This window comes from Diplotaxodon limnothrissa, linkage group LG13 (assembly GCF_057381915.1).
Source record: "Diplotaxodon limnothrissa isolate DT_005_m linkage group LG13, D_limnothrissa_male_GT1.1, whole genome shotgun sequence".
Lineage (NCBI taxonomy): Eukaryota > Metazoa > Chordata > Actinopteri > Cichliformes > Cichlidae > Diplotaxodon > Diplotaxodon limnothrissa.
In genome coordinates this window covers 33,607,239-33,631,156 of record NC_140608.1, presented here as the reverse complement: position 1 = coordinate 33,631,156, position 23,918 = coordinate 33,607,239, and the positions used below count along the sequence as shown (strand labels likewise).

General features: G+C 41.9%; 1 protein-coding gene across 1 annotated transcript in view; it reads left to right on the top strand.

Moving 5' to 3' along the window:
- The window catches only part of zswim8 (zinc finger, SWIM-type containing 8), a 62,164-nt gene extending 38,590 nt beyond the window's left edge, over positions 1–23,574 (top strand). The window contains exons 18-26 of the mRNA XM_085368990.1: positions 1,082–1,304; positions 2,558–2,847; positions 2,947–3,170; positions 7,227–7,724; positions 13,781–13,958; positions 16,254–16,427; positions 16,512–16,631; positions 18,441–18,619; positions 22,988–23,574. Of these exons, the coding sequence (XP_085225116.1) occupies positions 1,082–1,304; positions 2,558–2,847; positions 2,947–3,170; positions 7,227–7,724; positions 13,781–13,958; positions 16,254–16,427; positions 16,512–16,631; positions 18,441–18,619; positions 22,988–23,191 (2,090 nt within the window). The 3' untranslated portion in view covers positions 23,192–23,574. The remainder of the gene's footprint in view (positions 1–1,081; positions 1,305–2,557; positions 2,848–2,946; positions 3,171–7,226; positions 7,725–13,780; positions 13,959–16,253; positions 16,428–16,511; positions 16,632–18,440; positions 18,620–22,987) is intronic.
- The last annotated feature ends 344 nt before the right edge of the window (positions 23,575–23,918 follow it).

Below are 23,918 nucleotides of genomic sequence, written 5' to 3'. Positions count from 1 at the left end.
ACTCACATGTGCTGTACCAATGTACCTGCACATGTGATGTGACAATAAAAGTGATTTGATTTGATTTTGATTTGAATGTGCCTTGTAGTCCTGTGCACCTTATGGTCCGAAAAATACGTACTGCACACTGCAGTTTAATGTTGCAAAGCACCTCTTTTTAACTTCAGTGGATATTATACATGGTTATGCTCAGGAAATGCCTTTTGGTTAAACTTTCAGCAAGGAATTTGCATTTGCACTGTTACATTTTTATAAAGCTTTAATGTACATAAAAACCAGCTTCTTGTTTAAGTGAAAATAAATGGAAGGTTGTCTTTTTGCGCTAGTAATGTTGTGGAGTTGTCTCGCATCAATTATATCGTCAGTTATATCGTTATCGCAAATTTTCAAATATATATCGTGATAAATATTTTTGGCCATATTGCCCTGCTCTACTGTCAGCGTTTAATCTCATTAAAATGACATTAACACCACAACGCGGCAAATCTCCATTAACGAGCTACCGCGGATCGCCCCGTGCGTGGGGCTGGACGGCATCAACACGTTAACAAGCTAACTGCGCTAACGCACTAGTTCCCATCAATTGAGCATTGCGTGGCACATCTGACATACTGTTTTACTTTAGTCCATGGCACGCTTACCATCAGGGTCATGCTTCACATGAAAACCAAGATAGTTCCAAACGCCAGATCTGAATGAGGGTGGGGGAGGTTTGGGTAGCGTTGAGGCAGTTGCCATGTTGCAACGAGCTTAGCTTCTGTCTTGCTAGCTTGCGCTGCGCTCAGTGGATCTGCGCTCGACAGTGCAGCCTAGGCGGAGTAGTCGAGCACAGATCCACTGAGCGCTCAACACAGACAACATCGTCAGAAGAAAAGTTGATAAATAAATTAAAATTTTGTTCGATACATATGCGTACCGAACCGAAAGCACTGTATCGAACGGTTCAATATCGATACGAGTATCGTTGCACCCCTAATATATATGTATATGTATATGTGTATATATATGTATATGTATGTATATATTCATATGTGTATACATACACATCAAACAGGACTGGATGTTGATTTTTTTTCGACAGGTATGGCGAGTATTGATAGCAGTGCTCCAGAGACCACCTCAGACAGTTCTCCTACTCTCAGTCGGCGGCCAATGCGGAGCGGCTGGGCAGCAGCGTCTTGGGGGCGGGGTCAGGACAGCGACAGCATCAGTAGTTCATCATCTGATTCTTTAGGCTCCTCCTCCTCCAGTGGCTCTCGCAGAGCAGGAGGTGGGGCCAGAGCCAAGAGCACGGACACAAGCAGGTAAACTTACACATGTTTATATTGGGTGCATACTGAGTATGAGATGTATGCAAAAGATAACTAAAGCTTTGCATTTCTTTAGTTGAATCTCTGAAAAGCACCAATAAAATGATTCCCAACAAGCTATCAGGCAAAAACTCTGCATGTGTAGTCATGCTGGGCAGTGGGGGTGTTTTGTTTTGTTTTGTTTTTTTGTTTCTTTGTTTGTTTATGTTTTTTTAATTGAGGAAAGTTGGTGCACAAAAGAAGATGTGGGAGGCCTAAAAAATATCTACAGAAGGATAATCCATAAGAAATAAGAAAAAGAGAGGTCCAGAAAGGACCTGACACAAGACCCGAGGGATGCATTTAGCCCTCCAGTTGGTCTATGTACTGTTCACTGAAACCTCATTAGAACTGGTCTTAGTGAGTTATGGTGGCTGTCAAGAAACCCAAATTTGACATTTTTGGATCAAATTATTATTAAATTCAATCCAGTTTTATTTATATAGTGCCAAATCACAGCAAAAGTTGACTCAAGGCACTTTATATTCTAAGGTAGACAGATAATACAGAGAAATGGATGTTCAGCTGCCTGCCAGTTAGAAATAAGGGGAGGAAGACTGGACAACATGTGGAGGAGAGTCAGAGATTAATAATAACTAATGATTAAACACAAGAAATGCCCAGTGCATCATGGGAAGCCCCCAGCAGCCTAGGCCTATTGCAGCATAACTAAAGGACTAAGGCTCACCTGATCCAGCCCTAACTATATGCTTTAGCAAAAAGGAAAGTTTTAAGTCTAATCTGAAAAGTAAACGCTCTTTTGAGGGTATGCGATAGTATGAGGTCTTTAAGATAATATTGGTCTCATATTATTCAAGACCTTGTATACGAGGAGAAGCATTTTAAATTTGATTCTGGATTGAATAGGGAGCCAATGAAGCCATAATTATGCTCTCTGTTTCTAATTCCTGTCAGTACTCTCACTACAGAATTTTGGATCAACTGTAAACTTTTCAGGGAGGGATAAACTAGTTCTTGAGTGTTATTGCGCAAATGCAAAACAGCAGTCTTACATATTTGTTTAATGTACACATTGATGGACCTAACGGGATCAAAAAACTCATACTGCCCGATAGATTTAATACTATTTAATACTACTACAAAATAAAATTAAAGAAGTAAAGAGCTTTGGTTACATAGTGGAAATCCACAGTTTGTGTATCTATTTTAATTAATATTAATTAATTTTTCATAAATTCTTTGTTTAGGTACAAAGGACGACGTCCTGAGTGTCATGCCCCCCATGTCCCCAATCAGCCCTCAGAAGCAGCAGCTCACTTTTACTTTGAACTGGCTAAGACTGTGCTGATCAAAGCTGGAGGAAACTCCTCCACCTCCATTTTCACTCAGCCCTCAGCCAGTGGGGGGCACCAAGGTCCACATAGAAACCTGCACCTATGTGCCTTTGAGATTGGCCTGTATGCTCTTGGCCTCCACAATTTCGTTTCACCTAACTGGTTGTCCAGGACCTATTCCTCCCACGTGTCCTGGATCACGGGTGAGCAGAAGTGTGGCTGAAGGAAAAAGATAATGGCCCACGTTTAATGGCCCACGTTAGTCACTTACTTTTCCTCCTGTGTCCTTTTTTTGTTTTCAGGCCAAGCCATGGAAATCGGCAGTGCTGCCCTCAACATTTTGGTGGAATGTTGGGATGGTCACCTGACCCCTCCAGAGGTGGCATCCCTTGCGGACCGAGCATCGCGAGCAAGGGACCCCAACATGGTTCGGGCAGCAGCAGAGCTGGCCTTGAGCTGCTTGCCTCATGCTCATGCCCTCAATCCTAATGAAATCCAAAGAGCTTTGGTGCAGTGTAAAGAGCAGGTACTATGGGAGGGGGTTTGCACAGTAACTTTCCACTAAAGGTTTAAGGCATGTCTAGTAAACAGACTGGCAAGATTATAAGTTAGACTCAGTGTTGGGTAAGTTACTTTAAAATAGTAACTTAGTTACATTACTAGTTACTTCTCTCAAAAGTAACTCAGTTACTTCAAGTTACTCGTTACTTTCAAAGTAACTAGTTACTAGGGAAAGTAACTTTGGTTTTACTCAGAATTCTCTTGTTAATGTGTTTCTTCCATAACTTTGCCAGTCTTCTAGCTTGCTTACTTGCCACAAGTGCACTGTGCTACCTACCAATAGAAAGGAAAAGATAATGTGCATATTTCCACGAGAGAAATCCCACGCCTGGACCGTCATTGACTGCTGCCATGATTCTAGGCTACGTCACAGCGTCATGTGCGCCTTTTACATCCAACACAAAAACTGCAGTCGTGGTGCTTTTGATTGTACTCAGAACTCGGAAATTCTGCCTTCTGAATAGGAAGATGTAGGTAACACCAGACTGCAGATGAGCTGCATACAGGGCTGGACTGGGACAGAAAATTGGCCCGGGCATTTTGACTAGAGACCGGCCCACCATTATAGGAAAAATCATAAAGCCTTTGAATGAAAACAAACGCTGTTGTGACAGTGATGTACACTGTTCTGATGGTATATATGCATCAATCTATCAATCGTTTGTTGTAAGATTCAGATAATTATTTTTTAAAAGTGAGACATTTTAAATGAGAATAAGAAAGAAAAGTATTTCCTTGTGCCCCCCTCTCCCTGTTAATGCCCTACCTGCCCCCTGGCAACACTTTGCTAGACCCGCCCCTGCACAGTTACCAGCTGTCAGCTACCTAAAAAAGGATCCTGGTGTTATTTGTCTCTCAGAAACAGTTCATAACTTCCCTTCAACTCATTCATGTCACCTAAACCTGTTTCTCCATCACCTGTTCAGCTCTGATGATTCAGTAAGGACATCTCCTGGTTTCATCTTCATGTTTCCCTCTCACCAGATAACCAAACCATATCATGACCAGCAGCTTTACAGCTGTGGCTCCAGCAAACATCAGCTGATAGTAGAAATTAATATTAAATAAATTCTAACAACAGCTGATCAAGCTTAAACGTGCTGCTGTTGTTTAGCGCGACATCCGCTGGTTTCCTCTTTCTGGCACAAAGTGAGCGATAAACAAACAAGAGAGAAAAGCCGATCAGCTGATCATTGATCAGTTTTCATGATTGAAGTAGAAACAGGAGAGGGAGGGGGGAGAATGAGAGAAGAAGAGGCAGCTGTGCAGCATAAACACAGAATAACTGCAGCTTTGTGCCTTTTTCATTGCAGCTGAATTACGGGACAAACTGTTCATTTTCACCTCAATAAGAAACGCGTAATATTTTCTCTGAATACCAGACGGGACGGTTGGCAACTCTAATAACTTATGAGCAAAATAAAGTGCAACATCATTAACATCATAGCACCACCCAGCTGTATAGAAACTCCGTCATGCTAGCTAGCACGCAGTACGGAAAAAGTCCGAATAACGAAAATAAACTCCACCTAAACTTGGTTCATATCTGACCCAGAGAGACTGCAGGTCATAACTTCTTACCTGAAGTTCAGTTCACACTTGGACCGGCGGCCGCCTCGGGTCTCTTTTCCTTCTGCGTCCCCTTTCCTTCATCCACCTGCTGGCCTCCACCACTTGCTAATGTTACTGAATCTGTGGAAGCTCCGCGACAGCCACCACACGAAGTAACGAGTAACGACCCTATCTAAATCCCAGTAACGACTAACGCGTTCCTGATTTTGGCATAATAACTAGTTACCGTGCTCGTTACCACAATAATAACGTAGTTACTGTAACGCGTTACTTAATAACGCATTAGTCCCAACACTGGTTAGACTGTTACTAATTCTAACTGTTATAACTTGTTTATTTTATTTAAAAGGGACAGATTATACTGATTAACATGACTAGAGATCCATAACTAGTTTAGACAATTATAGAATTGTTTTTTAACTTTAATTTGATTTTCATTAATTGCATTGCATTAAGTGATTAGAAATTGCAACCATTTCTAGACCGCCATCTTTAGACCATTTAATGGTTTTTCTTTATTTTTTATTATTTTTCACATTTTCTTACATGTAATTCCTCCTTTGACTCCTTAGTCCATTTCTTCGTGGTTTTAATCTCAGACTTAGACGTTCTTTCTGTAAGTAGCTATAAGGTGAAGCAGACAGTGATCAGAGAGTCCATGAGCTGCACAGGGAACAGCACAGAGGGTGGTCTAGTAGTTTAGCATCCCTGGTGGAACACTTAATCTGTTGTCTGCATTTTGGAAGTTCATGGGTGAGGTTTGCACTGTAAAAATCCCTAGAAATAATGCTCAGGCAAGATGTTTTTTCTCTCCTTGTTGGCTATCTGGTCAACAAGCTGATTTTGAGCCTCTGACACACAGGCTTGTGGTGGGATGTAAACACCGACCACAATGAATGAAGAGAATTCCCTCTGTAAATAAAAAGGTTTGTAGTTCATAAAGAAAGACTCCAGGTGAGGGCTACGTCACTTTCCTCAGAGTGTGACTGCACACTAGCCTTTACTGATTTAGAAGCAGATTCCACCACCTCTTGTTTTTCCTGAGAGCTCCACGCTTTAGTCCACTGGGAAAAAACCCCTGAAGTCTGGCATCCGAAGAGCAGAGGCAGAGGAGTTTTTTACAAGTTCACTCATTTTATTTGCCAGTGATCGGATGTTCACCAGGTGTATAGATGGGAGTGAGGCGTGCTGACATAGTTTGATGAGTCATCGTCAATGAAAACCAGGGGAAAAAAAAATATAGACATGACTGTCCAATGTTTAAGAGTTCATCTCTGCAAAAGTGACAGGAGGATAGCAGCAAAAACACTGAGTACACTCACAGAAATCAGCAACGCTGATTTTTTTTTTTCCCTGGGGTGGCTGTAGCTGAGGAGGTGGAGCACATCATTGGCTGATGAAGTTGGTGGTTCCCTCAGTCTGCATTGCCAAATATTGTTGTGCATTGCCAAGTTGCTCTCTGAAGCATCCATCGGAGTATGAATGTGTGTGAATGTTGGTTTGAGAAAACAGTGTAGAAATAAGAAGCATATATCCCTGTACCCTTCAGAATTTATCCTGATCCTTCTATCAGTACTCATATCATCATTAAACACAAGTAAGCCAGTTCAACAGACAGGCATACGTGCCCATGCCATGTCATTCCCTCCACCAGTGAAAGAGTATGTTTTACCCTATGGGGTCATTAACTATTCCTTTCCTTTGCCATACTTCTTGTTTGCGGTCATTTTATCATGGTGGAGTGATGTGGTAGATGCTAAATGGACAGATTCTTATGCAGTACTTTTCTATTCTCTCAGAGCACTCAAAGCACTTTATCAGCAATATGATATGAACTGGATCGTGTCTATTGAACAAAAGGATGTCGTATTGTTTGATAGAAATGAAAGTTATCAAATATCAAAGTGAACAAATGATGTGGCAGGATTGTTTAACACTATGCAATATATTCAGTACTGGAATTTATATTCAATATTAATTGTAGCTAGGCTCAAAATGTTAATGCTAGCTTGTTAGCATTATGATTTCAAAAATCATTGCCTTCTGTTTTTGTTTACATTTTGCAATGTCCCAAATTTGTTTGTAGAGGTGCAATTCAAGTCAGTTTCAATGTTGTTTCCTTAGCAGTCAGTGATAATACATCTTTTTGGATTTATGTTGTGGTTTCTCTAATTATCAAAGTAACTATCAAATATAACCTGAAATTCAACAAAAAATGTTACTTCATGGTTTATGTGTCTTGTGATGTACTGTCAAATCCTGCACATAAAATATCTGGTGTGTGGGAATATCTGAGTTATGAGGAACATTACTGTGAAAGTGGCTTATGGCACACTGCCATAACCTTAAACCAAAGCAGCAATATTACATAGCCCATGTAAATTTAAATTTCATTCATTAAACGTTTTGCTTCCTCATCTCACTTCCTCTCTGTCCTGTTTTCCTCTAGGATAATGTCATGCTGGAGAAGGCCTGCATGGCAGTAGAGGAAGCAGCTAAGGGTGGAGGTGTCTACCCCGAGGTTCTGTTTGAGGTGGCTCACCAGTGGTACTGGTTGTATGAGCAGTCGGTAGGTGGAGGATCAAGCCAACAACGGGAAACATCCGGCCGATGTGGGGCAAACGGCGGTTCGGGCAGGAGGCCCCCAGAGTCTAACTGTGGTGTTCTTGACAGTGGAGTCAACATGGAGTCTCCAGGGGTAGCAACAGTCACAGCTTCCGTCACTGCAGCCGCTGTCGTACCAGTTATCTCTGTAGGGTCCACCATTTACCAATCCCACGCTATGCCTGGCCAGGCTATGGCTCACCCCCACACCCCGGGCCTCCACCCATACACCACTATCCAGGCCCATCTCCCCACCGTCTGCACGCCCCAATTCCTAGGGCACCCTCTGCAGCATGTCCCCCGGCCCACCGTCTTCCCTGTGTCTGGGGCTGCATATCCACAGGTCAGAGCACAAGTACATTTTGGATCATTTTAGATAGTTTTGACTCAACTATGTTTTTCATTGTCTTTAAAGTCTTTTATATTCTTCTCTAAAAATATTTTATTGCAAGCGGTTAAATTCAAAGGGAACACCCCATAAAGTAAGAAAACGCAAAATAATGGCAAGCTGAAAGACATTGCTACACTTGAACTGAAAAACAAAAACCAGGATGAGAACAAATTGACACACTGAAGAAATATAGCAGATAGACAGACATACACATACATACTTTTTTCAGGAGTGTTTCCTGGTACTGTTCCAGAAATATCAAATATGGTTTGTTTTGACCCCTATATTTTTTTTCTCCTCCCCTTTTGTGAGTGTGGACGCTTCATCTCTTTGCTCTTTAATGCTTTGCTTCTTTTATTGATTTTATTGATTTTTATGCTGATTTTTTCCCTTTTTTCCTTATGAGCTTACCTGCGATAGCTTCTGGACACTCATAGATCATTAGGACTAAAGTGTTCTTAACAGAAACAGCAACATTTTTATAGTTACCTTATCCTCAGCGCTCCGTGTGTCTGTGGCCTAGACACAGCTGAAGCCTGATTACAGCGTCTGGGCACCGAGCAGCCTCAATAGCCTGGAAAGGGGCTAACCGCTAGGCTAACTAGCAACAAGATGCCTTCCCTCTCCACAGATGACTACCACAGCCTCCTGCAGAAGATTGCAGTACTGGAGACAAAAATTCATCGCTTAGAAGTAAACGTGGAGGTAAATGGACTGTGTGGAAATGAAACAACCTTGCCTTTGATTCAAAACAATGGCGATGAGCAAGCTAGTACACAGCTAAGGAGCACAGATAACATGACCAAGAAAGTAGACTCTGTGCATTATTATAAATCCTCAAGTGATAATCCCCCCTTGGACTGTCTTGGTGCAAAACCAAGACATAAATCATGTCTCCTGGAATGGGGAGGACGTACCACAGGCAGGGCACAGCGAGCTGAAATCTCTGAAACCGACTGGCTTTCACTTCCTACGAGACAGAGAAGCTCTTCTACCCCTGTATACGGGAGGAAACAGGACTGGACAACCGTGAATAGGAAGAATAACAACAAACCTCCAAAACAACTGAATGTGAAACTGCAGAACAGATTTGCTCCACTATCAAAGGACCCTGGATCTATATCGGACAACCATCCATCTAAAAGCAGCGAAGTAAGGTCTGAAAATCTGTTGAATAGCAAAAGACCACAGGGAAAGCTAAAGGCTAGGCCTGAAACTCTGATTGTGGGTGACTCTGCCGTAAAGGATGTACAAAGGATGTGCAGTAAGAACACTAAAGTCCTCTGCTTTCCTAAGGATATGGTCAACAACCTGAAGGAGAGAATTCTTCAAATTGCAGATGAATATCCAACTGTGACAAACATTGTCCTGCATACAGGGTCAAACGATGTGTCCAAACAACAGTCGGAGGTTCTGAAACGGGACTTTATTGGATTATTAAATACTGTAAACTCTCTGAATGCAGCTGTATTCATCAGTGGACCTGTACCGCCGGTCAGAGGAGGAGACGAGAGATTCAGCAGGTTGTTTACACTGAATAAATGGCTTATATCAGCATGTGCTGACCACTCAGTGCATTTTATCGACAACTTTAATATTTTTTGGGAACGCAGGCATCTGTTTAAAGCAAATGGATTTAATTTTAACAAGTCAGGGGTGAAACTGTTCACCTCCAACTTGTTTTATTCCATACGTCATCCATCTGTGCTTGGTGCCAAGGCTGAGATAAACGAGGAGTTATCTCATAAAGAGGAACAAACAGTACTCCAAGAACAGACAAAGCCCAGCAGAAACCTTGAGGAGGAGCTCCATTTGCCCCCACCCGGGAAGAGCCTCAGAAAGGAGAGACATCCATGGCATCTGAGGAAGAGCCTCAGAAAGGAGAGACATCTAAGGCAAGAAGAGGGGTCCCTATTTGCCTCCAACTCTCTCAACAACACCAACGACCAGGACAAGGGACCACGACCTTCCCCAGTCCCCCAAACCCCTGACAGGCCATCACCCTCCTCCCCCTCCCTTTCTCCCTCCTCCCCACACCTGAAATTCACTGAGGAGATGATGGAGCGGGTCAATGCTGGGCTCAGATCTACCCCCCGTCCCAATCCCTTTTTGTCCCCCATAAACCCCCCACCAGAGCGGCCAAAGGTTCGCCATCGAGCCCCACCCTCAACAGAGCAATCGAAGTCACATTGCCCAGCCTCGCCCCCCTTAGTTCCTCTTCATGCCCTGTCTCCGCAGTCTGATGTGTGATGTGTGGAGGGTCCGGGCTGTGAGGATTATGGCAGTGATGACTTTTCCCAGGAGAAGCTGGGACCCTGTTTACTAGAAGGTTTTAAAATTTCTGTACTTTTAGGTGACAGGAGACATGTGGCCTGGTCAAAACACAGAGAGCTGCACTCTAAAAGATCTTTAAACATAGTAAACATACCTTGTGTGCCACAGACTGCTCCCAAACACGAGGGGACAAGTAATACCTCTAAAACACTTAAGTTGGCTTTATTAAACATTAGATCTCTAGCTGGGAAAACATTTTTAATTAATGATTTAATCACTGAGCACAGCCTTGATTTTATGTTTTTAACTGAAACTTGGTTGGACCAAAGTAACAGTGTAGCTGTTCTCATCGAGACGACCCCTCCTAACTACAGTTTTATCAGTGAGGCCAGGGTGAGCAGGAGAGGAGGAGGGGTTGCTGTCTTATTTAATGAATCATTTCAATGTAAGCAGCTATCTCCTGGAAGTTTTCAGTCTTTTGAATATGTGGCTTTACAGCTGAAGGCCCCATCCAAAGTTGTGTTTCTTAATGTTTACAGGCCTCCCAAATACTGCACAGACTTTTTTTAATGACCTCAGTGAACTGCTGTCTGTGATCTGTGTTGATTTTGACTGTGTAATTATTGTTGGGGATTTTAACATTCATGTGGACAACCCTCAGGACAAAGGGACTAAAGACCTGAGTAACACTCTGGGCAACTTTGGGCTGACTCAGCATGTAACAGAGGCCACACATAATAGAGGACACACTCTTGACCTACTGATCTCCAAAGGCCTGAGCATTTCAAAGGTTACTGTGTCTGATGTGGGCGTGTCTGATCATTACTGTGTTTTCTTTGAAAGTAAAATCTCAGCCCACACAAATATATCAACAACAGTGATCACAAAACGGTGTATAACTGAACACAGTAGTGCAATTTTTAACCAGGTCTTCCCATTAACACCTCACCTGTCCAGAGGGTCAGTCAATGAGCTCGTCAATAGCTTCAATGCTAACATGTTAAATGTAATGGACACTATTGCTCCCATTAAGGTGAAGGTTATCTCTGGAAGGAAAAAGTCTCCATGGAGAAACTCCACACTGGTGAAAAATGAAAAAAGAGAGTGTAGGAAAGCTGAGCGCAGATGGAGAAAAACAAATCTCCAGGTTCATTATGACATTTATAAAGAGAAACTTCACAATTATAATTTACAACTGAGGAATGCAAGGAGGTCCTACTTCTCTGACATCATCACTAAAAACAGCCATAATGCTCGGGTCTTATTTTCTACAGTCGACAGGCTAACAAACCCTCCTGTGTCAGTGGCAGCTGAACTTCATTCGACCATGGCCTGCAATGACTTTGCCAAATTCTTCACAGAAAAAATCCAAAAAATTAAACAAGCAATTGGTACATCAACAGCAGATCCAGGATATGTACTGTGTCCACCAAAAAACTGTTTAAACACCATGAAACAGTTTCAACCTATTAACAGCAAAGACCTGGAGGACATCTTAGGTCAACTGAACTCCTCCTCCTGCTGTTTAGATGTCCTGCCAACAAGTTTTTTCAAAAAGGTCTCAAAGACTTTAGAGTCAACTTTTCTTTATTATCAGGTGTGTTTCCAGAATCACTAAAAACTGCTGTAATCAAACCTATACTGAAAAAGGACAATCTTGACAAGACACAAATGAACAACTACAGGCCGATCTCAAATCTCCCATTTTTAAGTAAGATCATTGAAAAAGCAGTTTCTCAACAGCTCAGTTACTTCTTAAAACAGAATAATTGCTACGATGCCTTCCAGTTAGGTTTTAGACAGAACCACAGCACTGAAACCGCTCTGACCAAAGTGTTTAATGACATATGTCTGAATACAGACAGTGGAAAAATGTCAGTACTAAACTGGTTCAAAACATACTTAGAAAACAGGAAATACTTTGTATCAATAGGTAACTTCACATCTGAGCAGACAAGTATCACATGTGGAGTTCCCCAAGGTTCCATCTTGGGACCCCTTCTGTTTAACATCTACATGCTCCCACTGGCACAGATTATAAACAACAACAAAATAAACTATCACAGCTATGCAGATGACACACAAATATATATCACAATGTCACCAGGAGACCGAGGCCCTGTACAGGCTCTTGGTAAATGCATTGAGGAAATCAATGACTGGTTGTGCCACAATTTTCTCCAGCTAAACAAAAACAAAACTGAGGTAATAGTCTTTGGCGCCAAAGAAAAACGATTACAGGTCACCAGAGAACTTCAATCTATACATCTAAAAACCACAAACCAGGCGAGAAAATTGGGTGTAGTGATGGATGCAGACCTAAACTTAGAAAAACACATTAAGACAATAACAAAATCAGCTTACTATCACCTCAAGAATATTTCAAGGATAAAAGATCTGATGTCTCAACAGGACCTGGAAAAACTAGTCCATGCATTCATCTTTAGTAGGCTTGATTACTGTAACAGCATCTTTACAGGTCTACCTAAAAAATCAGTCAGACAACTACAGCTCATTCAGAACTCTGCTGCTCGAGTCCTCACTAAGACCAAAAAAGTGGACCACATCAGTCCAGCTCTGAGGTCTTTACACTGGCTGCCTGTCCGTCAGAGGATAGACTTTAAAGTTCTGATGCTGGTCTATAAAGCTCTGAATGGTTTAGGACCAAAATACATCAATGACCTCCTGACCCAGTATGAACCTTCCAGATCCCTCAGGTCATCTGGATCCGGTCTTTTATCAGTTCCCAGAGTCAGAACCAGACACGGAGAAGCTGCATTCAGCTTCTATGCTCCTTATATCTGGAACAAACTCCCAGAAAGCCTCAGATCAGCTGAAACACTTAGTTTATTTAAATCCAGGTTGAAGACTCACCTGTTCTCAGCTGCATTTGAATAAAGCACCAAATCCACACTTTTAAGCTTAAATTTCAAAACTTACATTTAACTACTGATCTTATCTACTGTTCTGATTTTATCTGTTTTGATTTTATATACTGTTTTGTTTGTTTGTTTGTTTGTTTGTTTGTTAATTAGTTAGTTTATTTGCTTGTTTTAATCAATTTTAAATCATGCTTTTTATTTGTTCTTGTTTCTAATGTCTCTGTAAAGCACTTTGAATCACCTTGTTGTTGAATTGTGCTATACAAATAAACTTGCCTTGCCTTGCATTGCCTATATATTTAATGTAAGGCAAATTAAATTACATGACAATGACAAACAAACGCACGCGCACACACACACACAAAGAAAAAAGAAGCACAACGCGAATGATCTCATAGCCAGTAACTTTTTGGATTACGCGTTGTTAGTTTTTTCTTTTATTGCTTACTTTGTTAAGTTGTTTGGCTCCTTGGTAAAGAGATGAGGGCTACTTCAATACTTTTGCACATTACTTTACATGCGAGATCTTCAAACTTGCCTAACAGTTTCATAATTATAGATACTGACGGCTTTTATAGCAACTGGAAAAGCTTGTACAGCTCCTCAGGATCCTAATGTCAGACAAAGAGACGGTTCTTATATCCAGTGCTGTTTATGAATAAGTGTGTGTGCGTATCACAAATGTTTTCACAACTATTAGTAGTAGTATTGGTTTTTTTTCATATGTGCATCTCATTAATTCCTAGTTTTTATTGTCTTGTACAGCACAGTGACTACATTTTGTGAAAATTTCTCTATAGACTGTTCATAATAATATGCAAATAAACTTGCATGTTTGCTTAACTGCTTCAGGGAATGCACCCAGCATTCATTGGTGCCCAGTATCCATTCTCAGTGGCCACTGGCCCCCAGCCATCAATGGCAGCCACGGCTGTCGCCTTCCCTGGTGTTCCTGTACCGTCCATGACTCAAATTGCTGTCCACCCCTACCACACTGAGGCTGGTCTGCCACTCAGCACCACTGTAGCAGGTCGGGACTACTTTGTGTTTAAGATCGGCAGTTGCTAATTCTTCTGAATTAAAACTTTTTTTTGCTGGTAATTGTTACATTGTTACATGGACGAGTTTGCATACAGTTGAGGTCAGAAGTTTACATACACTCATCAGAAGCATGAATGTCAAGGTTAATTTGGGACTTTTAATAATTTCTTTGAACCGCTCTTTTTTAGCTTGTCCGTGTGGACAGTTACAAATTCAGTCAGAGGGCCTCTTTCTTGGTTCCCCCTGTCTTGGTCCATGGCAATGTCTTCTTCTAGACCTTGGTGAAGCAACTGAATAACGTGTTTGAACTGATTATCTTAGAATCTGCAGTTGTTTAGAAATAGCTCCAAAGGACTTTCAAAGTTCCTTATTCTCTTTCTTAGTTTAACTGAGTTCTTTGGACTGTTCAGACTGATCCTTTTTATGGTAGAAAGTACCCGTTGTAGTGAACTGCAATCGCAGAACCTTCAGCACCACGTATTAAACAACTTGACTATATGTATGTATTTGAGCATAAATGTATATTTTTGACCATATGTGAATTGGAGAAAACCTAAAATAAACGTAAACCTTTGGGGGTTTTTAAAGCCACTGAAGGTACAGTGGGGCAAAAAAGTATTTAGTCAGCCACCGATTGTGCAAGTTCCCCCACTTAAAATGATGACAGAGGTCAGTAATTTGCACCAGAGGTACACTTCAACTGTGAGAGACAGAATGTGAAAAAAAAATCCATGAATCCACATGGTAGGATTTGTAAAGAATTTATTGGTAAATCAGGGTGGAAAATAAGTATTTGGTCAATAACAAAAATACAACTCAATACTTTGTAACATAACCTTTGTTGGCAATAACAGAGGTCAAACGTTTACTATAGGTCTTTACCAGGTTTGCACACACAGTAGCTGGTATTTTGGCCCATTCCTCCATGCAGATCTTCTCGAGAGCAGTGATGTTTTGGGGCTGTCGCCGAGCAACACGGACTTTCAACTCCCGCCACAGATTTTCTGTGGGGTTGAGGTCTGGAGACTGGCTAGGCCACTCCAGGACTTTCAAATGCTTCTTACGGAGCCACTCCTTTGTTGCCCGGGCGGTGTGTTTTGGATCATTGTCATGTTGGAAGACCCAGCCTCGTTTCATCTTCAAAGTTCTCACTGATGGAAGGAGGTTTTGGCTCAAAATCTCACGATACATGGCCCCATTCATTCTGTCCTTAACACGGATCAGTCGTCCTGTCCCCTTGGCAGAAAAACAGCCCCATAGCATGATGTTTCCACCCCCATGCTTCACAGTAGGTATGGTGTTCTTGGGATGCAACTCAGTATTCTTCTTCCTCCAAACACGACGAGTTGAGTTTATACCAAAACGTTCTACTTTGGTTTCATCTGACCACATGACATTCTCCCAATCCTCTGCTGTATCATCCATGTGCTCTCTGGCAAACTTCAGACGGGCCTGGACATGCACTGGCTTCAGCAGCGGAACACGTCTGGCACTGCGGGATTTGATTCCCTGCCGTTGTAGTGTGTTACTGATGGTGACCTTTGTTACTTTGGTCCCAGCTCTCTGCAGGTCATTCACCAGGTCCCCCCGTGTGGTTCTGGGATCTTTACTCACCGTTCTCATGATCATTGTGACCCCACGGGATGAGATCTTGCGTGGAGCCCCAGATCGAGGGAGATTATCAGTGGTCTTGTATGTCTTCCATTTTCTGATGATTGCTCCCACAGTTGATTTTTTCACACCAAGCTGCTTGCCTATTGTAGATTCACTCTTCCCAGTCTGGTGCAGGTCTACAATACTTTTCCTGGTGTCCTTCGAAAGCTCTTTGGTCTTGGCCATGGCGGAGTTTGGAGTCTGACTGTTTGAGGCTGTGGACAGGTGTCTTTTATACAGATGATGAGTTCAAACAGGTGCCATTCATACAGGTAACGAGTGGGGGACAGAAAAGCTTCTTACAGAAGACGTTACAGGTCTGTGAGAGCCAGAGATTTTCCTTGTTTGAGGTGACCAAATACTTATTTTCCACCCTGATTTACGAATAAATTCTTTACAAATCCTACCATGTGGATTCATGGATTTTTTTTTTTTTCACATTCTGTCTCTCACAGTTGAAGTGTACCTCTGGTGCAAATTACTGACCTCTGTCATCATTTTAAGTGGGGGAACTTGCACAATCGGTGGCTGACTAAATACTTTTTTGCCCCACTGTACATTCATGCCCTTGATTAGTGAATGTAAACTTGTCATTGCTAACCAATGTACTGTGTCTGTTGTAATGTTGTAGTTGGTGGTGTTCACCCTGGCCCCACCATCCAGGCCATCCAGGGAGCATCTCTGCCCTCTCTATCCTCTCAGCCTGCCTCCTTGGTCAGCAGTCCTTTCCCAGCAGAAGATGAGCAGCACAGCCAGCCCATTAGCCAACAAGGCCTGCACTACTTGCATTCTGCTTATAGAGTTGGTGAGTAGTTTATGTTCTCTGATTATATGTTAGTCTAAGTAGTCTGCATTATTAACCAATATGTATTCCTTGTCTTCTGTAAAGGCATGTTGGCATTAGAGATGTTGGGCAGAAGGGCTCACAATGACCATCCCAACAACTTCTCCAGGAGCCCTCCTTATACTGAGGACGTCAAATGGTTGCTGGGACTTGCTGCCAGGCTAGGTGAGACTTTACCAAATAAAGGGACATCTCTGGCTGCACTGACCTGGACACATATTTGCATTCTGTTTGAAATCGGGGAAGTAAGATAATAAAAGAAATACTTGCTACAGAAGCCAATTTTGAAAAAAAAAAATACAAAAAAGGAAAGCCTTCAATTATATAGTAATGTTCTAGGTCTTAAGCCATCCATTATTTCTTTGCATTTTGCTGGGAAATGGCAAATAGATGCAACAATGTATTGAAACATTTGGAAAAATAAATGGAAATGAAGTATATGAGAACAGAGATTGTAAAATTATGACCATCTTTATTTTTCAACATAGCCTGAACTCTCTGTGGCGGATGGATGGAAATGATGATCCCATAAGGGATAAGGAAATAAAGAATAGAAAGAGTACAGTTTACATTTAATAAGCAACCAACTTGAATAAAAGTGCCACAGGTGCATAATGGGGGCCTTATACTGTAAGAGAGTGCAAAAATGTTACATATGCAATAATGGGGGGAAAAGACAAAAGTAAAAATGAAGTAAGACTGACACTGTGCAAGAGAGTAGTGCAAACTGTATTACTAAACTATATGAAAAAGAAGAAAGGGTAAAACCGATAACTATGTGTGGACTCTTCTGCCACAGAAAAACAGTTAGTGTACAGTTTTATAGAGAGTGGCAGGAATTTCCTGAAGCGTTCTTTATGGCAGGAAGTGTGAATCGGACTGAGGGAGAAGGAGCTCTGCTGCCTCGACATGTGGAGTGGATTTTGGTGTGATGGGTTCTCCATGATGGAGAGCAGTAAGCTCAGTGACCTCCTGTCCCTCACTGACCAATGATGCTTTCAGCTCTGCGGATTAGTTTGTTCATCCTGCCGGTATCTCTGGCACTGATGCTGTAACCATCCATCCATTCACTCCCGCTTATCCTTTTCAGGGTCGCGGGGGGCGCTGGAGCCTATCCCAGCTGTCATAGGGCGAGAGGCGGGGTACACCCTGGACAGGTCGCCAGTCTGTCGCAGGGCTAACACATAGGGACAGACAACCATTCACACTCACATTCACTCGCACTTTCACACCTAGAGGCAATTTGGATTATCCAATTAACCTATCCCCACAAGCTGCATGTCTTTGGACGGTGGGAGGAAGCCGGAGTACCCGGAGGGAACCCACGCAAACACGGGGAGAACATGCAAACTCCACACAGAAAGATCCCGGCCTGATGGTGGAATTGAACTCAGACCTTCTTGCTGTGCGGCAACAGTGCTAACCACCGTGCCACCGTGCTGCCCTGCCCTGCTGTAACCATGAAGACAAATAAACAGGCTTCACTCCAATCCACAGCTTCCTCTTCCTGGCGTAGCAAAAGGATCAAATTAAATAATGAAGGGTCCTTTTAAAAAGGAAATAATGAAGCGTCACATGTCATTCAGTTTCAGACAGTTAGTCCTCTTCTTTTGTGTATGTTTCCTTTTTAGCTATTTTAATTGATGCTGGCTTAGCTATAAGCTTTCCTCTTTAGACTGCTTCAAGAGCATTTCAAGAGATAACGGGATTAACCGCTCCATGGTCATTTTCAGTTAAATTGTAATCTGTCTCGTTTTTTTTAATCTCTTCGACAGTTGATTTATTATTTGAAATTTTATAGATGATCTGTGTGTTGGCTGAAGTTTAATGCAAATCTGATTGAGACAGCGGTAGGAGTCAACTCAGGCAGCAATCCCTGGATCAGTTGACTCCTACCTCCATCTTAATCACTGTTACTCCTACCTGTCTAGATGGCTCAAGGCAGATTTTCTCTCACTCTTTCCATCCTGCCAGGAGTCAACTATGTGTACCAGTTCTGTGTTGGAGCAGCAAAAGGCGTCCTCAGTCCATTTGTCCTGCAGGAGTTAATCATGGAGGCCTTGCAAAGGCTGAACCCTGCCCACATCCATGCCCATCTTCGAACACCTGCTTTCCAACAACTTGTCCAGCGCTGCCAGCAAGCCTATCTGCAGGTACATCATATTCACCATAATACAGCGGTCCCTCGTTTATCGCGGGTGTTACATTCTAAAAATAACCCACGATAAGTGAAATCCGCGAAGTAGCCAACTTTATTTTTTACAATTTACAACAGATGTTTTAAGGCTGTAAAACCCGTCACTACACACTTTATACACTTTTCTCAGACAGGCATGAACATTTTCACACTTTTCTCTCTTGTTTAAACTCTAAAAGTTCAAACCTTCGTAGAAAAATAAGTCCAGTATTATAGGATGAAACCAGACACCCCCAGCTGCCGCTGACGGTGCCATATGTTTCATCGACATTGTTGCGTTTGTTGGGGAGAAAACTTACAAACATACAGTACAGCACTTCAGACTCACACTGCTAGCGAAGATTTGTGTAAATTTGACAATCTCGCGATATAGCGAGGGACCACTGTATTCATAATGGGGTTGATGACAAAGAGTAATGCAGGTTGGGCTGCAGGACTGATTCCCACAAGTATCTCATATTTATAGGTAATTAAAATCTTTTACAGCCAAAAATGTAATTCAGTCAAATAAAGTAAAACAAAGTTTTTCAGTAAGGAGAGTAAAAAGTATCAGACAAGGGAAAGCACGATAGAGCTGTTGCAAAAAGCCAGGTTCGGCCAATATTTGTCTACATGTGTTCGCAGACCCAAGTGACTGTCGTGGAAATTTTAACGAACAAGTCTGCAGACACGGTTACTATAATCAACACTGTTTATTATCACGCACACAAGAGAGAGTACATCCAGCAAGATGCTGTCATGCAGCACTGAGACGGAAGTGGAGCTCCCACTCCTTTATGCGTTCACAAAAAGGGAGGAAGTAACAAACTGATCATACCACCTCACGCGGCTCGCTATGAAACCTAACAAACACTCCACTACAACGAGTACGCTGTTTCATGCCCTTGGTATTATCAGCGCCCGCAAAAGAGAGTTGTTTTCTTCAGCTGTTGAGGTTGACAAGAGTTGAGCTAGTTCTAGATTGTTGAGTGGAAGTTTCCATTACGCTGCCACAACTGAGCATAAGCACTGCAGCACTTTAAATGAGAAAAAAATTAATTTTCTATTACATGACCGATTGGGAATCTGTTGTGATAACCTGAATCTGATAATACCCTGACTCGATTGCCGATTTTGATTTTCTTTTTACATATTTTCTGTATTTTTTTTCCGGCCACTTCATAGTGACTGACATATCCTCCCAGCAGCTAATTGTCAGATGTTGTGGAGGCTGCACCGAGCAATTATGTAGATTTACAGCTCCAGTTCCAAAAGTTTGTGATGCTGTGTGAAATACCAGTTCAAACAGAACGCAATGACTTGTTAATCTCATAAAGCCATAATTTATTAACAGTAGAGCATCAAAAACATATCAAATGTTTAAACTGAGAAAATCTTCATGTCATCAAATTTAAAATGAACTGGGCAACTAGCTGAAAAGAAAGCTGAAAAGAAACCGCTATATGAACATTTTGAAACTAATTGAGGTTGAATGGCAACAGGTCAGTAACATGTCTCATCTTAAACATTTGAGATGTTCTTTTTGTTCGATTCTGAATAATATATGGGTTTATAAGATTAGAAAATCATTCTTTTTTAAATTTACATTTTTGTTTTTTTGGACTTAGGTTGTAAATCATTTAAGCACATCTGTAAGTTGGTTGAATTTTACAGTGGCCTAGCTTTGTAGAAACACTGTTGTAAACTAGAAAAATTTGCATTTCCTGCGAAAATGCTGTGTGGATGCCTTAACGCTGAAGATGTCTGCTGAAAAAAGCTGAAAAAGTTGAAAAGTTGCAAAAAGTTGTATGGCGGTGAAGAAACTGAAAATTCTGCTGAAAACAGGTGAAGAAGCAGAAATTTTTGATGAAAACAGGTGAAAAGCCAAAAATTCTATTGAAAGGGGTAAAGACGGAGAAATTTTTGCTGAAAAGTGGTAAAAAAAAAAACGCTGCCCTGAGCAGGATTCGAACCTGGCCCACCTGGGCCCTATTTCAGGAAGCCGGTTTAGAAAACTCAGAGTGAAAAACGATACTCAGGGTTGAGTAACCCCGAACTGTCCAACTCGGAATATTCGGTTTCAGAAAGGCTGATAACAATTAGTTCAGTCAACGCGGAGTTGCTTTAACCCCAAGTTAAGCGCGCGCACGAGGATACATAAAGCCCTGATTAGTGGAGCACAGATTAAGCGAGTCACCATGGAGACGGAGGGAAAGAAGGTGCGGTCAATGTATTTTACAGCGCTTGAGGCCGAAATTCTGATGGCAGCATATGCCGATAACATGCAAATTCCGCGGAAAAAAGGTAACACAGCCTCAGCTGCAAAAGAAAGGGAGCATGCATGGCAAAACATAGCCGACAGAGTCAATGCGTGAGTGTTAATTTAAACATTGATCTAGGGATTTCCACCCATTTAACACGTTATTTTATTATATTTTATTTTATTTTTTATTTCATACATTTTATTTTGTGATGTGATGTGAGCGCAGGTGCAACCCAACAGGCCCCAAACGTTCCTGGCAGCAAGTAAAAATGAAATATAAAAATATAGTCCAAACAGGTAAGGTGTAATTGTATTATGAGCCATAGTGCTTGGTCTGTTTGTCCGATGTAAATCAATTGCAGTTAGAGGCTACATTAATTTCCCCTCTGTAAGCACTTATTGAAATTAGAAATGCTACAGGGAACTATGTACCTGTACATTAATGCTGTGGAAAGACTTCCTGTTCACATAGTCTCCTTCATTTACTGAAGGAGCAATGATTGGAATGTGAGTGCCATCTATACAGCCAATCACGCCTGGGAACCGTGAGAATAAATGTAAAATTTAAGTAGTAGTTCAAATATCACCACATCATGAATTAAGTTTCGTTCATCCTGATACCTGCAATTTTGTGGCATCCCTCTTTGATAAATCTTGTGGGTCTATGACCGGGGAACACCACAAACGAGTACACGAGACGTTTCAGTGCAACTGTAACATTCCTGACTGCCCGACAGACGGTAGCCTTGGAAACGTGCTCAGCGTCACCAATATTATACAGAAAGCTCCCGTTTGCAAAAAACCGAAGTGCAATACAAATAATATGTACAGAACTGAGAGAATGTCCGCGATGTGTCACATGAGCAATATTAGGCCTGAGGATGTTATTCAAATAAATTATAGATTGTGCTGAAAAACGGTAACGTTCACACAGGAGATCATCAGGAAATGATAAAATGTCCGAACGCGCTCTAATCACTCTCCCGGCGGAGAGCTCTGCGGAGAATTTGGGCTTCAACATCTACTGGCTCTTCAAGGGAGGGGCACGCCATGTCTGACACTTCCTACAGTCAGGTTTCTGACAAAGAGGCGGAGAATGTCAGGGTTAGTTGAAGTAAACCTGCTAGGGGGCAGGTTAGCTTCACGGAGTGTGTCGTCATAGTAACTCACTCAGAATTAATCTAAACTCGCTTTGTGAAACCGAAAACCCAGAGTTTTCGTTAACTCAGGGTATACTTACTCAGAGTTTGCACTAAACCGGCTTCCTGAAATAGGGCCCTGGTCTCAAGGCAGCCACTCATCTCACTGCGCCAAACTCATTCTCACACAGAATAGGTGGAGAGACTGACAATTTTGCTGAAATGAGCAGAAGCTGCTGAGAATTGTGCTGATAAGAGGTGAAAAGGCTGAAAATTTTGCAGAAAAGAGGTGAATCAGCAGAATTTCTGCTGAAAAGAGTTTTTTTTCTGAAAAAAGCTGAGATTTGTGCTGAAAAGAAGTGAAAATTCTGAAAATTTTCAGTTTTTTCTGAAAACAGCAGAAAAAACTGAAAAAACTGAAACTTTTGCTGAAAAGGGGTGAAAAAGCTGAAATTTGTGTTGAAAAGAGTTAAATAAGTTGAATTGGTAACTGAAAGAAATGTTGCCATAAGCGGGATTTGAACCCCGGCCTCCCAGTCTGAGAACGGCTGCTCATCTCACTGAGCTAAAACACAGCTCAGCCCAGCAAGGAAAATCAGTGACGCCATTGATAATATGGCAGAAATGGGCAAAAAAGATTGTATAAAAAATTCAATATCTCAAAAAGTATAGAAGTTATGAGCACCAAAAGTCATAGTAATAATTAGCAGAAAGAGCAGAATTTTTCGAAGTTTGAACGGTGCAAATAGCATGAACACTGAGAGAGTAGTTAAGCAGCAAAAAACGTACGGAAGCAACCAGAATAATAAAGAATAAAGAGAAACAGGAACTCATAAGGGCATCCACACAATTATAGTCCAGCATGTGTTATGTGTGAGTAGCTCCACTTAAATAGGAAGGTTCAGGCTACATTGTCCAGTGTCACCTCCTTTTCTCTCTGCAGCATATTCACCACCGGCTCATCCACCTGACACCTGCTGACTACGATGACTTTGTCAACATGATCCGCAGCGCAAGAGGTGCTTTCTGTCTGACTCCTGTGGGTATGATGCAGTTTAATGATGTGCTGCAGAACCTGAAAAGGGGCAAACAGACCAAGGAACTATGGCAGCGTATATCCCTGGAGATGGCAACCTTCTCTCCGTGAGCAGCACACTCGGGGAGACAAAATCTGCTCAGCGTCAGCCTGGGCCAAGAAGTCCCATCCAGCCTCCAGCATAGCTACTGCCACTGCACTGAGCTGACCACACTTACGTGTGATTTTGTTAGGGCCATTGCTTCCTGCTCCGAGGACTCAGTGAAGCGCACATAGGCAGTGCAATCGACTCCCATTCCCCAATTCACAGACTTACTTTCGTTTTTTGTGTTTGTCCACCAGAGCGTTGTGAAGTAGCCTGGTCACTTACCTGCTCTTCCTGGCTGATCTTTTATCATTGTTTATCGTTATGTAAATGTGGAATTCCGGTGTACTCCTTCCTTTCTTCATTTCTCCTCAACTTAAGACTGACAGGGATCTCTCCTCCTCATCCTCACTTCATTTTCACTGTTTTGTATTCTGTTTTTAGTTTTGTTTTAAAGGAAACCACTGCGTGAGTTATTTTTTATGCTGCAACATTCCTGTGTAGTGTTAGATGCTTCACTCACCAGAGTCTTGTCACCATGGATATGAATCATTACAGTGTGGGACAAAACAATGATTTGTGAGAAGAAGAAAAAAAGTTTAATATGAAGCATTTTATTGTCCCTATTGGTGAGGATTTTTCAGTATTTTGTTTAATCTTTTTTTGATACTTTGTAATAGGCTATGACACGTAAGCAAATAGGAATGGGACGAGAGTGAGGGAATGCTGAAGGTGCTTTTTCTGTTGTGTGGG